This window comes from Ornithorhynchus anatinus, chromosome 5 (genome assembly GCF_004115215.2).
Source record: "Ornithorhynchus anatinus isolate Pmale09 chromosome 5, mOrnAna1.pri.v4, whole genome shotgun sequence".
NCBI lineage: Eukaryota > Metazoa > Chordata > Mammalia > Monotremata > Ornithorhynchidae > Ornithorhynchus > Ornithorhynchus anatinus.
The window spans coordinates 8,840,012-8,857,650 of NC_041732.1; the positions used below are offsets into that span (position 1 = coordinate 8,840,012).

At 48.9% G+C, this 17,639-nt stretch overlaps 1 protein-coding gene across 2 annotated transcripts in view; it reads left to right on the top strand.

Annotated features, from left to right (window-relative positions):
- GLCE (glucuronic acid epimerase) overlaps positions 1-15,230 on the top strand; it is a 110,078-nt gene extending 94,848 nt beyond the window's left edge. For both annotated transcript variants that reach the window (XM_029066031.1, XM_029066030.2), the window contains 3 exons: positions 4,206-4,798; positions 7,263-7,508; positions 13,096-15,230. In XM_029066031.1, coding sequence (XP_028921864.1) covers positions 4,219-4,798; positions 7,263-7,508; positions 13,096-14,120 — 1,851 coding nt within the window. In that variant the 5' untranslated portion in view covers positions 4,206-4,218 and the 3' untranslated portion in view covers positions 14,121-15,230. The remainder of the gene's footprint in view (positions 1-4,205; positions 4,799-7,262; positions 7,509-13,095) is intronic.
- The last annotated feature ends 2,409 nt before the right edge of the window (positions 15,231-17,639 follow it).

Sequence of the window (17,639 nt, forward strand, 5' to 3'; positions counted from 1 at the left end):
GACGCATAACCTCCACCACCCTAGATTTTTAGACACCTGCATTGGGTATCAGAATAAATACCTCATTTGGATATTGGAAGTTGGGACAGGGACTACGTCCAACCTGATTAGCTTGTATAATAATAATAATAATAATAGTATTTGTTAAGCGCTTACTATGTGCCAAGCGCTGTTCTAAGCGCTGGGGTAGATACCAGGTAATCAGATTGACCCACGTGGGGCTCACATTTTTAATCCCCATTTTACAGATGAGGTAACGGAGGCACAGAGAAGTTAAGTGACTTGCCCAAAGTCACACAGCTGACAAGTGGTAGAAGCGGAATTAGAACCTGACCTCTGGCTCCCAAGCCCATGCTCTTTCCACTAAGCCACGCTACCTCCTTATCTACCCCAGTGCCTAGTACAGAGCCTAGCTCATAGTAAGAGCTAAACAGATCCCATAAAAAAATAAAAAAGAAAAAGAATTCAAAAAAGAGATTTCTCTAGCTAATGTCTGCTCTAATAGAGTAAAATGCAGGCCGAGCGAACCTTAATTTGATTTTAATTTTGTCCCATCTGAGGAAGTGTCCAGTGCTTTCTCTTGTTACTATTGATCAGTTGCCCTCCAAGGCCAAGCTCTTGACCTTCCAGAGTAAATATTTCTGCTTTGCAGGCGGGTTTCTTTTGTAAGAGATGCGGGCTTGATTTGCTTTCAAAGCTGCAGTAACTCCTTTCCATTGCTTTGTTCTTCCCTCATTTACATGATTTCTCTTGCTCCCCCCCTCCCCCTACCTAAGCTGGTGAGGGTGCTCTTAAAAATAGAGCTATTAAAGAAATCTTCAAATTACTCTGAAATCCGTGATAATCAAACTCCCTTGAACTGATTCTGTGAATCTCTATTACAGAAACAGAGGTGGGAAGTTAAAGTGGTTTCTTTTCTCTAGTTCTGCTACTCTGTAGCTGTGATTTAGTTGTCTTCTAAAGATGAGAGTTGGTCGGTGGGGGCAGGGGGGAGAGAAGGGGGAAGGAATGGGGAGAAAGGGGAGAGAAGAGAGAAAATGAGAAGGAATCGGAATGGAACCCTGTATTTGAAACTGAATCCAGATTTCCTTCATTTATCCCTTTTGTAAGCTAGAAGTCACAGAGCTTAACTCTGGCTGTTTGAATGTTGCACATTCTGAATGTAGAAGGGATAAGTTAAAGTTTGAGGTCATGCCTTTTTAAAGGAAGTTTGGGGGGGGGGGGAATCGCAATCTACAGACGGAAAAGGACAGCGTAGCCTAGCAGGGAGATCACGGGCCTGGGAGCCATTAGGTCCTGGGTTCTATTCCTAGATCTGCCACTTGTCTGCCGTGGGTGACCTTGGATAAGTTGCTTCACTTTTCTGTGCCTCAGTTACCCCAGCACTAAAGTGGGGATTAAAGTTGTGAACCCCATGTGGGACAGGGACTTGATTTAACCCGATTAGCTTGTACCTACCTTCACACTTGGTACAGTGCCTGGAACAAAGAATGTGCTCAACAAATATCGTAAAAAAAGAGGGTGAGAAAAGAGCAGGATACAGGAATGGTCCACTAAGAAGGTTGGTACAGTTGAGGCAGTCAAGAATAAGTTGGGTCTGTTTATTGTTCCATTGGACTCTCCCAGGTGCTTAGTACACAGTAAGTGTTCAGTAAGTGTTTGGTAAATTTGATTCAATAAATGAATGTTAGAGCAGAGATGTCAGGAAGATGGAAGCACCAAATTAGAAGCTCCCCCTTTTTTTTAGAGTATTCGTTAAGCCCTTACTATGTGTCAAACACTGTTCTAAGCAGTGGGGTAGGGGCATGTTAATCAGATCGGGTACAGTCTCTGTCCCACATGGGGCTCGCAGTCTAAATAGGAGGGAGGACAGGTATCCAAACTGAGGGGCAGAGGAGTTAAGGAACTTGTCACGCAGCAAGCATTCATTCTAGCTGGGATTAGATCCCAGGTCCTCTGACTCCCAGGCCTTTACTCTTTCTGCTATATATATATATATATATATATATATATATATATGTCTGTTTATACATGTATTAGGGCATTCAGCAATTTCTTTGGATTTTCTTGACACACTTGCCCCATTTCCTCACATGTCTTCTTGTCCATAGGACATCTTGCCAGCACCTTAAGCTCAATGCCAAACCTTGTTTTCCACCTAACTTGCCCCTTTCAATGCCTTACCTGCCCCATCATTCCTCCCAACTACACAATATCCTTCTTAGCTCCTCCATTTCTCTCACTGTCATTCTTTCCCCACTCCCTGACCATTTTTCCTCCAGAAAGCTTCCCAGACCCCACCCTTCCTCTCCTGCAAACAACTACCACTTTGGGTCCTTGGTACTCTCCCAAGTATTTGGATCAGTGCTCTGCATTCCATCAGTGGTGTTTATTGAACCCTGACTGAAGAGAGAGCACTGTACCGAGGGCGCGGGAGAGCAGAGTAGAGTTGGTAAACCCAGTCTCTGCCCTTGAGGAGCTTAGGATCCTAGAGGAGGTGATCAAGAGATACCATTGATTTATTCCTGATTTTGCTGTCCCCTAATAGCCTTTGTCTGACTCCTCAACGAATTATAAGCCCCTGGAGGGCAAGAAATTGGGTGTCTTAGTATGGTGTCTAACACTCAGATTGGTGGTTAATCAGTACCACTGATTGAATTCAGAGACCAAAGCAGAATCATCATCAGGCACTGCACATAGCCCCGTGCGTATGAGCACAACTTAGACTGGCTTTTATTTCAGTGTCTTTCTCCCCCTCTAGACTGTAAGCTTCTTATGAGCAGGCAACGGGTCTACCAACACTGTTCTGCTGGACTCTCTCAAGCTCTCAGTACAGAGCTCTTCGACGCAGTAAGCGCTCCATCAAGACTCTCGACTGATTGAATGAAATACCTTGCCCCCCAGAACGCGGAAGTAAAATTGCCGAAAGCAGAAACGATTCCATTTAGGTCGTATATTGTCATCGTGGATTTATCGCCATCTCTTGACGACTCTTAATGCAGTAACTTAATTTAGTGTTCGTCTGAGATTTGACCCCCCTTTGGGGATGAACTGCTGCTTTGTGCTGCGCCTGGTGTTTGAGATGGTGAGGTTCTTTGGCCATTCAGTATTTACTATTCCCCTCCACCCCCAGCCCTTATGTCCATAATCTTTAAATTATTATGAATTACTCCTTCATATTAATGCCCATCTCCCCCTCAAGACTGTAAGCTCGATATGGGCAGGGAACGAATCCAGTAGTTCTGTTGAATTGTACTCTTCCAAGTGCTCAGAACACTGCTCTGCACATAGTAAGCACTCAATAAATGATCGATGATTGATCAATCTCATTTTCCTGTGGAAATACTTCCCTACTTCTCAGCATCAGCTCTTCCGGCAGCTGGCTGCTGAATAAGCTGGCAGCGTACCTTCCTGAGACTGCTTGGCTTGACTGGAAAAATGAGGTGCCAGAAGCCATTCTCCAGCTTCTGGGATTCTTGGGCCAGCCCAACCACAGTCTCCCAAGCAGGCTGAATTGTTTTGCGCTTTATCTGAACATATCTATAAGGCCTGGGTTTCTAAACCCACCTTTTGAGGAATATCAAATTAGGGAGTCTGTGGGGAAAGCTCGGTAGTTGAACAGGAAGGAGATGGACCACGTTGCCTACTGGTTAGAGCACGGATCTGGGAGTCAGAAGGACCTAGGTTCTAATCCCGGATCCGCCATCTGGCTACCGTGTGTGACCTTGGGCAAGTCACTTCACATCTCTGGGCCTCAGTTCCCTCATCTGTAAAATGGGGATTATGACTTGTGAGCCCCATTCATTCAGTGGTATTTATGGAGTGCTTACTGTGTGTAGAGCACTGTACCAAGCGCTTGGGAGAGTACAGCACAACAATAAACAGTCACGTTCCCTCCCCGGATTTCGGCTCCAGAGCTGCAGCTTTTGACAATTCAACCTCTGGCTACCTATCACACTACCTAAAAGCCCCCGGGCCCTGAAAGCAGTCACCCAGCGGCACAGGGTTGGGTAGAAAAGAGACAGGGTTTGTGTCCAACGTGATTATCTTGTGTCTACCCCAGCGCTTAGAACGGTGCCTGGCCCATTGCAAGTGCTTAACAAATATCATTAAAAAAAACCAACACCTAGATCTGTTTGTTTATGGCAGAGTTTTCCATGAACATCTTTGCCTTTTTTTCCCACCGCCCCCCATCTGTCCGGCAGGTATGGTGTGAATATGCGTTGCTTGGCAGCTCGGGTGAACTATAAGACTCTGATCGTCATCTGCGCCCTGTTCACCCTACTCACCGTGCTCCTGTGGAACAAATGCTCCAGCGACCGGCCCGCTCACCTCCTGCGCCAGCCCGGCCCCGGACCCCGAGCGGACGGACCCGACCAGCGGGCGGCGGCGGCCCAGAGCGCCGGCTACGCCCACGGCCCCGCCGGCGGACAGCGGGACGAAGAGGCGTCGCCCCAGGAGCAGCAGAGGGCTCCCCCCGTCGCCGGAGGACCGGACGGCCGTCGCGGGCCGGGCCTCAGGTACGAGGAGATCGACTGCCTGATCAACGAAGACCAGACCATCCGGGGCCGGCGTGAGGGGCCCGAGGTCTACCTGCCCTTCAGCTGGGTGGAGAAGTACTTCGACGTCTACGGCAGGATCGCCCAGTACGACGGCTACGAGCGCTTCGAGTTCTCCCACAGCTACTCCAAGGTGTATGCCCAGCGGGCCCCCTACCACCCGGACGGCGTCTTCATGTCCTTTGAGGGCTACAACGTCGAGGTGCGAGACCGAGTCAAGTGCATCAGCGGCATGGAAGGTGGGTGCATGTCCCGCCAGGGTGGGGGATTTAGGGGTTAGTTGGTTAAGGGGAATTTTGTTTATGGTAGGTTTGTGGTGGTATTGGTTGATCGCTTTCTCATATGCCAGGCGCTCTACGAAGTGGCAGAGTTGATGCAGGATAATCATTGGATACAGTCCCCGTCACTCAATCAATTGACGGTATTTATTGAGCACTTAGCATGTGTGGGAGCACTGCAATAATAATAATTATGGTATTTGTTAAGCGCTTACTAGGTACAGGCACTACCGGGTTGGGTAGAAGCAAATCGGAAAGGACACGGTCCCTGTCCCACATGGGGCTCACAGTACTGATCCCCATTTTACTGATGAGGTAACTGAGGCATGATGAAGTGACTTGCCCAAGGTCACACAGCAGACAGGTGGCGGAGCCGGGATTAGAACCCATGACCTTTCGACTCCAGGCCCAGTCTCTATCCTCTACACCATGCTGCTTCATCCATCAGGTGTGAATTGTCTTTACTGGAGAATCTAAAGGTTTAGTTAATAATAATAATATTTATTAAGCACCTACTTCATGCCAAGCACTGTTCTAAGCACTGGGGTAGATACAAGGTAATCAGGATGTCCCACTATGGGGCTCACAGTCTTCATCCCCATTTTACAGATGGGGGGTACTGAGGCACAGAGAAGTGAAGCGCCTTGCCCAAGGTCACACAGCAGGCAAGGGGCAGAGCGGGGATTAGAGCCCAGTCCTCTGACTCCCAAGCCCTGGCTCTTTCCGCTAAGCTATGCTGCCCCCTGTTTAGTTCAGGTATGAGAACACAGTAAGCACTCAATAAATATGATTGATGGAAATCAGAAATTCATTCAGTCGTCTTTATTAAGCGCTTATTGTTTGCAGAGCACTATACAGAGCACTTATGACCAGCTCATGGTGTATTATTATCATTATTATGATGATGATTACTGTATCGGTTAAGTGTTTACTATGTGTCAAACACTGTTCTAAATGCTGGGATAGATACAAATTTACCAGGTTGGACACAGTCCCTGTCCCACACAGGGCTCACAGAAGTAGGAGAGAAAACAGGTATTCCCCATTTTACAGGTGAGGTAACTGAGGCACAGGGAAGCTGCGTGACTTACCCAAGGTCACAGAGTAAGCAATTGGTCTAATGGATAGAGCGTGGACCGGAGAGTCAGAGGACCAGGATTCCAATCCCAGCTCCACCATTTGCTGGCTTGCGACCTTTTTACCTCTTGTATGCCTCAGTTTCCTCATTTCTAAAACAGGGATTCCAGCCTACTCTCTCCTCCTTGGACTGTGAACTCCATGTGGACAGGGACTGTTTTCAACCTGATTATCTTGTATCTGCCCCATTGCTTAGTACAGTGCTTGGGTCATAGTAAGCACTTAGCAAGTACCATAATTATCATTACTAATTGGCAGAGCCAGGAATAGAACCCAGGCCCTCTGACTCCCAGGCGGGTGCTTAAAGATGTCACGGCTTCAAGCAAGTAGTTTTTCTGCTGAAGAATTTCACTGTGCCTCGGGAAAGAAGGAAAAAAAAATCAATGAGCACCAGTCATTGATATTTCCAAGTTGGCTTGAGCATGACATGTTGACTTAACAAATATTTTTATCACCAGCTAATAAACTTGGCCAATTATTAGACCATATACTGACATTGGAAGGAGAGAAGAGTAATTAGCGGGGTGCTTAAATACAGCATTCAATAAAATTGCAGATATGACTCTCTGAACAGCCTCTGTAGTAATATTAGGCGTGAGGATCTCAATTTCATGAAACTTAAGTGTATCAAGTAGGATTCTATAAAACCTAACATCTGTGGATAAAATTAATGGCCCCGAGGGAAGAATTGTCCGTCCTTAGAAGATCATGTAATTTATAAATAGGCTTGCGGTGCCATAAACAATTAAATAGCCATGTAGAGAGAACTACATTTTGCTTTTCACGTCTGGTTGATTTTTACACCGGTTTCTGGTAGCTTCAAAGACCTCCGTATAAAATGAAGTCATTTACCTTGGGGAGCAAGGTCTCCTTCTTTCCCACTACCGCGGTCTGATCTGTGAATGGCAAAGGTTTCTTAGCCCATGACGTTTGCCAGAAATTAAACAGCTGCATGGGGGAAGGAGCAGTTGGCTCAGTGGACAGAGTCCAGGCCTGGGTGTCAGAAGGACCTGGGTTCTAATTCAGGCTTCACCTCTCATCTGTTGTGTGACCTTGAGCAAGACACTTCTCTTCTCTGGGCCTGAGTTACCTCATCTGTCAAATGGGGATGAAGATCTGTGAGCCCCTTATGGGACAGGGACTGTGTCCAACCTGATTACCTTGTACGGACCCCAGTGCTTAGAACAGTGCTTGACACACATGAAGCGCTTAACAAATACCATCTCTCCAAAAGCCAGTTTGAGCTGTCAGAACGGCTTTAATCAAATTTGCTCTTTCTCCTTTCTAGGTGTACCCCTCTCGACCCAGTGGGGTCCTCAAGGGTATTTCTACCCCATCCAGATCGCCCAGTACGGGCTGAGCCATTACAGTAAGAACCTGACGGAGAAGCCCCCTCACGTCGAGGTGTACGAGACGGCGGAAGACAAGGACAGAAACGGCCGGTCCAACGAGTGGATCGTCCCCAAAGGGTGCTCTTTGGTGAGCGTGGCCGATAGATCCAGGTTCACTAACGTTAAGCAGTTTGTCGCTCCAGGTAGGTTTTTCCTCTAAGTCAGCCGAGCTAAGCTACACAAAGATTCGTAGCAGATACGAATCTCACTGAACCTTGATTTTGTCTATCTCACTGCCGACCTCTCGCCCACATTCATTCATTCATTTAATAGTATTTATGGAGTGCTTACTATGGGCAGAGCACTGTACTAAGTCCTTGGAATTACAATTCGGCAACAGATAGAGACGATCCCTGCCCATTGACGGGCTTATAGTCAGGGGAGATAGATGGACAAAAACAAGACAACTTAATAGCAGTAAATAGAATCAAGGGGATGTATACCTCATTAACAAAATAAATAGGGTAATAAAAATATATACTAATGAGCGCAGTGCTGAGGGGAGGGGAAAGGAGGGGGGAGGAGCAGAGGGAAAGGGAGTTTAGCTGAGGGGAGGTGAAGCAGGGGGCAGAGAGGCAGCAGAGGGAGCAGAGGGAAAAGGGGAAGGTCAGTTTGGTAAGGCCTCTTGGAGGAGGTGAGCTCTCAGTAGGGCTTTGAAGAGGGGAAGAGAATTTGGCAGAGGTGAGGAGGCAGGGCATTGCAGGACAGCGGGAGGACTTGGGCCAGGGTCTTGAACGCCCTCCCTCCTCATATCAGACAGATCATCGCTCTCCCCCACTTCAAAGCCTTCTTGAAGGCCCATCTCCTCCGAGAAGCCTTCCCTGACCAAGTGCTCCTCTCCTCTTCTCCCACTCCCTTCTGTGTCACCTAGACTTGCTCCCTTCATTCATCCTCCCTCCCATACCCACTGCACATATGAACATATCTGCCATTTATTCATTTCTATTCAAGTCTGTCTCCCCCTCTGGACTGTAAGTTTGTTGTGGGCAGGGTACGTGTCTGTTATATTGTTATATTTTCCTCTCCCAAGCACTTAGTCCAGTGCCCTGCACACAATAGGCACAGTATGGAAGAATGGAAGGAATGGCATTTACTGAATACCTCCTGAGTTCTAGGCTGTCTGCTAATAATAATAATGACGGCGTCTGTTAAGCGCTTACTACGTGCCGAGCACTGTTCTAAGCACTGGGGTAGATACAAGGTCATCAGGTTGTCCCACGTGGGGCTCACAGTCTTAATCCCCGTTTTACAGATGAGGTAACTGAGGCACAGAGAAGTCAAGTAACTTGCCCGAAATCACACAGCCGATCAATGGCGGAGCCGGGATTAGAACCCACGACCTCTGACTCCCAAGCCCTCTTGCCACTAAGCGTGCTGCTTCTCTAATTCTGCTAAGCAGGCAGGTAGGGTACAGCGGTAGGTCCACGTTCTCTCCTGGGACCTACCATCTAAGTGGCCAGGAAGGTGGGACAGATGGTATTATTTGAGTGCTCACTGGGGGCAGAGAGAGGACAAATAAAACAGAGTTTGGTACCCACATTCCCTGCCCACAAGTAGTTTACAATCTAGAGGGGAAGACAAGACGTGAATTCCGCGTGAGCTTCGGCCCTGAGACTTACGGCATTGTTATATAGTGCTCTCCCAAGAGCTTAATACAGTGCTATGCGCACAGTAAGCACCCAATAAATCCGACTGAATGAATAAATGAAGGAGCCACAGAGACCACGGGTCTGTGAACCCCACCTCATTGGGTATTTTGAATGAGACGCTGAGTACAGTGCTCTGCACGCAGTAAATGCTCAATAAATATCCCTGATTGATTGGTTGATTTGAATGGAATCGGAGACGGAATCTCAGGTGCCTGTACCTAACTTTGGAAAATCTCAACATATCTCTTCCTGGAAAAACCTTAGCACTCATTCACGCCTCCGTAATTTCTTTTAGTGTCTGTCTCTCCATATAGCCTGTAAGCTCCTCGAGTCAGGGGACATTAACAGAGTTGGTGGACATGTCCACCAGCTCTGTTAAATTGTATTCTCCCAAGCACTCTGTATAGTGTTCTAAACAAAGTAAGTGCTCAATAAGTAACACTGATTGATTGAAAATAGGTCGATCCATTGCCTGGAAGAACAATTAATGCTCTTCTTTGCTTTGCCTGTCTACTTGCATTGTTCTGTTGTCTGTCTCCCCCCTTCTAGACTGAGAGCCCGTCATTGGATGGGGATTGTCTCTATCTGATGCCGAATTGTACTTTGCAAGCGCTTAGTACAGTGCTCTGCACACAGTAAATGCTCAATAAATACAATTGAATGAATAAATAAGTTAATTAAAGAAACCCCAAGTGCTGGGATCTGTTAGTGATTTCTATTATTTTTTTCTGGAATCACACGTAACCGACACTAATAAACATTTTTGAGTTAGTGTCGAAAATTCCTGCTGGTATGTTCACACATCCTGCCCTTCACCTTTATCAAGCGACTAGCTTTTTAAACTCTCGTGCCGACCAGACTTTGACCTAGTTTCTGGCATTTTGTAACGCCGTCTGGGGCATCAAACTTTTCCTGTGGATTTTCATTGGCAGAAAAAACCATCAGTAAAGCAAAATTCATTTTCTGCAAACGTTTCCCTCTTTAGTAAGACAGCTTCATTAATACAGATGAATCGTCCTTTTTTTTCTATTTAATCAATATCCATTAGAATTAATGAGTCCATTACTTAAAAAGACAATGGAAGTACTTTCAGTCAGCACCTTAGGCCGAGGTCTCTAAGGGGACAATTGTCAAGAACACCCCGAATCGTGGAAGTAGATAAATAAAAAGTGCACAGAGGTTGAAGGAGCTCTTTTACATTCTCTCCTCATCTTTTATTGATAGCAGGGTAATCTTCAGACCTTGAAGGCCACAGTCCAAATCCACTCATCTTGGATGGCCTCAAGTCATGGATTTACGAGTGCTTAATGCAGTGCAAATAACGGGCAACTTTGTGTTTTTTATTTCCTTCCTAAAAAATTCATTCAGTCGTATTTATTGAGCACTTACTGTATGCAGAACACTGTACTAAGCGCTTGGAAAGTACAATTCAGCAACAAATAGAGACAGTCCCTACCCATGTTCTGCCTCTTGTGGCTTCCCTGTGATCCCTTGATCATATTCTTTGTCCTCTAGACTGTAAGTTTATTGTGGGCAGGGGACGTGACCGCTAATTCTGTTGTAGGGGACTCTACCGAGCGTTTAGTACAGTGCATAGCAGTAGCGGCTGCAGAAAGACCAGGAGCAGAAGCTGCAGTAGCAGCAGCAGCAGCAGCAATGCTGACGGTATTTACTGAGTGCTTGCTGAATGCCTATATACTGAGCACTGGGGGAGTTTGAAGCAGCATTGTCTAGTGGTTAGAGCACGGGTCTGGGAGTCAAAAGGACCTGGGTTCTAGTCCCAGCTCCACCACTTCTCTGCTGCGTGACCTTGGAGAAGTCACTTCAATTCTCTGTGCCTCAGTTACCTCCTCTGTAAAATGGGGATTAACTGTGAGCCTCATGTGGGACAACCTGATAACCCTGTATCTACCCCAGTGTTTAGAACAGTGCTCTGCACATAGTAAGCCCTTAACAAATACCAACATTATTATTATTATTATTATTATTGTTCTCTGGGCCTCAGTTACCTCATCTGGAAAATGTGGGTGAAAACCATCAGCCCCATGTAGGACAGGCATTGTCCAACCTATCTCGTATCTACTGCAGCGCTTAGTGCAGTGCCTGGCACATAGTAAGCACTTAACGAATATCATTTTAAGAAAAAAAGCCCAAGACACGTCATGCCAACTAGACTGTAAGGTTGCTATGGGCAGAGAATGTGTCTGTTTATTATTATATTGTGCATTATGTTGTATATTGTACTCTCCCAAGTGCTTAATACAATTCTCTGCACACAGTAAGCACTTGATAAATATGATTGAATGAATGAAAGAGCTGAAACTTTGATAGAAAAGAGAGACATAGGAATATCAAATCCCCACTGTTGGGCGTGCACAGAAAGTACTTAGAGATGTTAACTTGAGGGCCATTCAAATTGCTTGGTTTAATTTAGCAGTCTTCTGCTCGAAACTTCATCTTGCATAGAAATTCTTCCAAAACTTGGAGGAGATAAGAGCAACTAAGCAGAAGCTCTTTTTTTGCCTCACCCTTAAAGAGGACACTTTGAAAATGTTTGTAGAATTGGGTAAAGGAGAAAGAATATTATTCTGTGTCTTATCGAATGGTTATTTCTGAAACGCTTATTGTATACCAAGCACAGTACTAAGCGCTGAAGTGGTTACAAGTTAATCAAGTTGGACACGTTCCTGTCCCACATGGGGCTCACAGGGTGAGTCCCCATTTTACAGATGAGGTTACTGAGATACAGAGAAGTGAAGTGATTTGCCCGGTGTCCCCCAGCAGACAAGTGGTGTAGCGGGGATTAGACTCCCAGGCCTGTGCTCAACCACTAGACCAAGTTGCTTCTTTTGTTTAAAGGCTACCGGACCTGTTATTTTTCTCTCTCAAGCGCTTACTACAGTGCTCCGCTTCCAATAAGTGATTGATTTATCAAGTGCTTGCTGTGTGTCAAACACAGTTCTAAGTGCTGGAGTTAGATACAAGATTATCAGGCCAGTCACAGTACCTGTTCCACGTGGGGCTTACAGTCTGTGGAAGGGAGAGTGGGTATTAAATCCCCATTTTACAGAGGAGGAAACCGAAGCCCAGAAGAGTTCAGTGACTTGCTCAAGGTTACACAGCAGGCAGGTGGCGGGGCGTGGATTAGAACCCAGATCCTCGGACTCCCAAATGGGAATTTTTTTTCCCTGGCGTATTTCCCGAGTAAGGTGGCTGTTTTGCCAGTTGCTCTGGAGCATTTGAGCCTCCGGGCAAATGTCTGTGAGTCCTTTGAGAAGCGAGAGGTCCCGAACACTCCCCTGAGTCTCACTGTCCTTCTGACCTGCCCCTCTCCCTGTGGTGGGGCAGACTGGCTCTGCCTGGGCTAAAATCCCACTCTGGAAAAGGCCCAGAATGTTCTCAGGCCAACTGATATAGAAGAAGCTGAAAGACCCCCTCAGCTCCCATCTGGACTCTTCCTTAAACCCAGACAGTCGTGTCTTTCTCATGTGGATGAGGCCAGCTGAAAAAGGAAGGATTCTTTCTAATGTTCCAAGAGTCAGGCCTGAATCTCTAATTTTATGATTTGTGTATACTCAGCAATCAGCTATACCGAACGGACACCGAAAATGGAAATGCCAGGTTTGATTCTGGCCAGATCCTGCGGGGGTTTGCCTTCACATCTCACCTTGACAGCTAATTAGGTGGTGTGGTTTTCTGATTTTTTGTGGTGTTTTTTTTTGCCCAATGGTATTTAGTAAGTGGTTACTGTGGGCCAGGCACTGTACTGATGCTGGGTGAGGTACAAGATAATCACTTTGAACCCAGGCCCTGTCCGACATAGGGATCCCAATCTCGATCCCCATTTGACAGATGAGGTGACGGACAAAGTGAAGCGATTCACCCAAGATCACAGAGCAGACAAGGGGCGGAGCTGGAATTAGAACCCGGGTCTTCTGCCTCCCAAGCCCGTGCTCTTTCCTCTGAGTGCTTTTCATTGGTTCTCCAAATTTCCAGACAAAATTTCTGGAAGTGTCCAAGCATTTCATCCAGCCAGCTCTCTGATGTATCTGTGTTGCTCTTTGTACTCTCCTACCTCCAGAAAGCACCGAGGGGGTGTCTCTCCCGCTGGGGAACACGAAGGATTTCATCATCTCTTTCGACTTGAAGTTCCAGACCAACGGGAGCGTGTCCGTGGTCCTGGAGACCACGGAGAAGAACCAGCTGTTCACGATCCATTACGTGTCCAACACCCAGCTGATCGCCTTCCGGGACCGGGACGTGTACTACGGAATCGGGCCCCGGACGGCCTGGAGCACGGTCACCCGGGACCTGGTCACGGACCTACGCAAGGGCGTGGGCCTGTCCGCCACCAAGGCGGTCCGGCCCACCAAGATCATGCCCAAGAGGGTGGTGCGGCTGGTGGTGAGGGGGAGGGGCTTCCTCGACAACGTCACCATCTCCACCACGGCCCACATGGCCGCCTTCTTCGCCGCCAGCGACTGGCTGGTGAGGAACCAGGACGCCCGGGGCGGATGGCCCATCATGGTGACCCGCAAGCTGGGGGAGGGCTTCCGGTCGCTGGAGCCGGGCTGGTACTCGGCCATGGCCCAGGGGCAGGCCATGTCCACCCTGGTCCGGGCCTACCTGTTGACCAAGGACCGGGCCTTCCTCAGCGCCGCCCTGAGGGCCACCGCTCCTTACGGGCTGCCGGCGGAACAGCGGGGCGTGAAGGCCGTGTTCCTCAACAGGCACGACTGGTACGAGGAGTACCCCACGGCCCCGAGCTCCTTCGTCCTCAACGGCTTCATGTACTCCCTCATCGGGCTCTACGACCTGAAGGAGACGGCCGGCGAGAAGCTGGGCCGAGAGGCGCATGCCCTGTACGACCGGGGCATGGAGTCCCTCAAGGCCATGCTCCCCCTCTACGACACGGGCTCGGGCACCATCTACGACCTGCGCCACTTCGTCCTGGGCACCGCGCCCAACCTAGCCCGCTGGGACTACCACACCACCCACATCAACCAGCTCCAGCTGCTCAGCACCATCGACGAGGCCCCCATCTTCAAGGAGTTCGTCAAGAGGTGGAAGAGCTACCTGAAGGGAGGCCGGGCGAAGCACAACTAGAGCGGCCCACCCTAACCCTCTCGGCTCCCCCGCTCCCTCTCCCCCTCACCGTCAACACGGGGCCGTCCGGATGGGCCTCCCCGGGGGCCTTTTCTCCAAAGTGGCCCTCGAGGCCCCGTCTTCCCCGAGAACCACGCTCTGGGCCGTCGGGAAGTGTGAGCGGCGTCCAGTGCGGGAGCGAGCCGGATCGAGCGGACGGGGCGGGCCCGGTGCCCCTCGTCTACCGGACTTCCGGCGGGAGCCACGGAACCCCCGAGAAACCGGGCGTTCCGATACCCAGGGCGGGCTGAAAACGTGAATCCGTGGCCTCTTCCAAGTCTGACCTACTTGGGTGCGCCTCAGGGGCCGAGTAACGGAGAACGCGATGTGATCCAGTGAGCGTGGATCGAGGTGTCGCCCGGGGAGAAGACCGGGCTCCGCTTTTCAAAAGATGTTCCTTTTCGACCGACTGTCAGTCTCTCACGGGAGGGGCGGGAAGCGGAACGTTTATTCAATCCGCAGCTCTCTTAAGCTTAGGGTTTTCTTTACCTAGTTTCAAGGGAAAACCAGAGCCCATATTCGGGCTTCAAAGTTCTTTAATGGAAGCACAACTAAAAGTGAAGCTAGTCGACTGCCCAAGATTTGCGGATGCACCATCTCTTTTGCGAAACTCCATCTGACAGGCGCTGGAGATTTGATAATCGTTCCACATCCCCCCCTTTCCCTCCGACCCCCTGTTGTGATGGTGTTTTTTGTTGTTTTTTTCTTTTTGGTTTCAGTCTGGAATTTTGTATTGTATTTCAAATGACGTTTGAGGGTTCGGAACATTTGGGGAAAACTTTATTATTACTCCAGATTTGTAAATGGGGCTCATATCTGTAGCTCATGGTGAAATTTGTTTCCACTGATTTATATCGTCCGGGTATTTTTATGTTTCATGTCGCAGTTAATTTGCGGGACTTTATGTTTTTGTTTTTTAAACAAAGAGATGTTGGGTGATATTTATATAAAAGCAAACCTAGATGAAACATCTTCAGTGGAAGATGCCTATGGGCGTTGGTATTCTTTGCTCATTCTTGGGCATCAACGTCCCAGGCTGTTAGCTTACATAAAATGAAATGTTTCCTTTTTTGTATCTTTCCATCTGAATCATTTCAAACTGAGGGCAGGAGGTCAGAAGAGAAACGTCCAGGTTTACCCTTGTGAGGGGCACCCGAAACGTCTCGGTCCCGCTAGCATTCCTCGTTCCATGTCACGTGAACAGCTTTCGTAGCGCACCTCTGAGACCCTCACGCCAAAGTGGAGTCGAATCCTCAGATTGGAAGGGAAAGGTATGGGCTGCTCTCAGCGGGACACTTGGGGAATCCCTCTTGCCCGGCGTAGTCACTGGTTAGCCGCAGGTTCGAATATCCATAATCCACTGTGACGCTAACAGATGCTAGTCATTCAACCCCACAGTTCCAGGGAAATAACGTCAGAGAGAAGATGGGGTCATTTAGTCACGAGTCCTGCAAGAAGGCCACCGGCCACATCTCAGCCGTCCTTCAGAACAGAGAGCTACTTGTAGAAAAGAACGAGTCTGCGGTTCGGAGCCCGGGGTGTCGAGGCAGGGAGGAAGGGGGTTTGCACTGAGGACAGGGCGGACCTGGGCAGGAACGGGGTGACGGTGCAAAAGAGGGATGACTGACCATGTTGCTTTGCTTGGCCTGGAGCAGAAAGAAACCAATCTGGGGGACCACGGGGAGGTTCTGAACTGAGCCCACCGGGAGGATGTCAAAGCGGAAGCCTCTGGACCCCTTCGGTCTCACCCACGCCAGATGGTCCGGGATGACGAATCGGGCCCTGGCGGAAATGTGACCACAGGGGTGTCCGGCGGGGGGGAGATGTGTCACGGCCCTCCCCTCGCCCCCTCCGTGCGCCTCTAGAGCCTTCCCCACGTTGGGGTGCTTCTTCGACCCGTGACCAGTGCCTTAATGGGGCCGGCCCCTCCCCCAGAGAGGAGAAGGCTGCTGGGAGAGAATCGTCCGCAATCCCTGCTAGGCTGTTTCTGCCCCATAGGGCCCACTTTGCATTCCGCAGCTCGACGGCGGCCCCCTCCTCTCGGCTCTGATGCGCCAGATGAGGGAAAGGGAGCCGTGGCTGGCGTCATTCGGTCCTCTGACCTTCCTCAATATCTCCTCTCCCCCTCCATTCTGTGTGAGAGGGAGAGAAAACGCCTTGGGTGTAGGTGATCCCCATCTTCAGAGCTTAGAGAAAGAGCTTAGGGTTCAGCTAGGAAGGGAGTGGTCTCCCCACTAGCCTTGGGTTTTCAGTCATTCATTCAATTCAGTCATATTTACTGAGCTCTGTGTGCAACGCACTGTACTAAGCACTCGGGAGAGGACACTACAACAATAAACGGACACATTCCCTCCCCAAAACGAGCTTACAGTCTGGGCGGGAAGACAGACATCAATTCCAACAGATAAATAAGAGATATATACATAAGTGCTGTGGGGCCGGGTCACGGGGAGAACGAAGGGAGCAAATCGGGGCGACACAGAAGGGAGCGGGAGAAGAGGAAAGGGGGTGCTTAGTCTGGGAAAGCCTCTTGGAGGAGACGGGCTTACGCTTGTGGACCAACTCTCAACAGAGGGTTTGAGGACGAGGGTCGCGTTTGACCCAGTGACGGGGAATGGTGCGCCAAGACGGTTCCCCGTGGGTAATATGCACAACAGCGGCGGCACACAAGCACAACCGTACAGAGGCCGCGACGCTCTCCCGCTCGACGTGCGAGACCTCCGCCGAAAGCTGCTATTTTCACCCACCTTGTAACTTTGGTTTCTTTTCCATCTCACGTGAGGGAGCTCCTCCATGTGTTAAATATGCAATACAGTGTTTACCGGATGTGCCCTTTTGAAGGGTAGTCCTTTGTAAAGCTATAGAGACTTTGCAGTCTAAGCACAACGTGCACACGTTAGTTTTCTATACGGCAAAACTTGATTTTTTGCAGAAGGGAGAGGTATTATGTTTCTATACAAAGTAAATGGATCATTTGTGCTTCGTGTTAAGCTGCTTTATAAAACTGTAAAATTAAAGTTTTTATCTTGAGAGGACTCGGGGTGGTCTGTGGTCGGACGCTCGTGAGGGAAAGGCGGGACGCTCCCGGGGCTTGGGCCGCTGCTGAGGGGGGAACGAACCGCCGGGTGATCGGTCCACCGTATTTACTGAGCCTTTACTGTGAGCAGAGCACTGTGCTAAGCGCTTAGTAGAGGACGACATAGAGTTGGTAGATAAGTCCCCCCGTCCACAAGGAGCTTGCAGTCTAAAGGCATTAGAATAGGAATTATTATGGTATTAAGTGCTTACCCTGTGTCAAGCCCTGTTTTAAGTGCATATGTGGTATGTGGACCAGTGGTCTACACCATTCGTCCAGGGGCTGTCAGCCTTACTCCCTCTAATATTAGAATTTCTGATAACGTGTGCGGTTCACAGGTGGATACAAAATAATCAAATCACAGTCTCCCCACATTTAGGCATATACTTGATAGTAAGCACTGA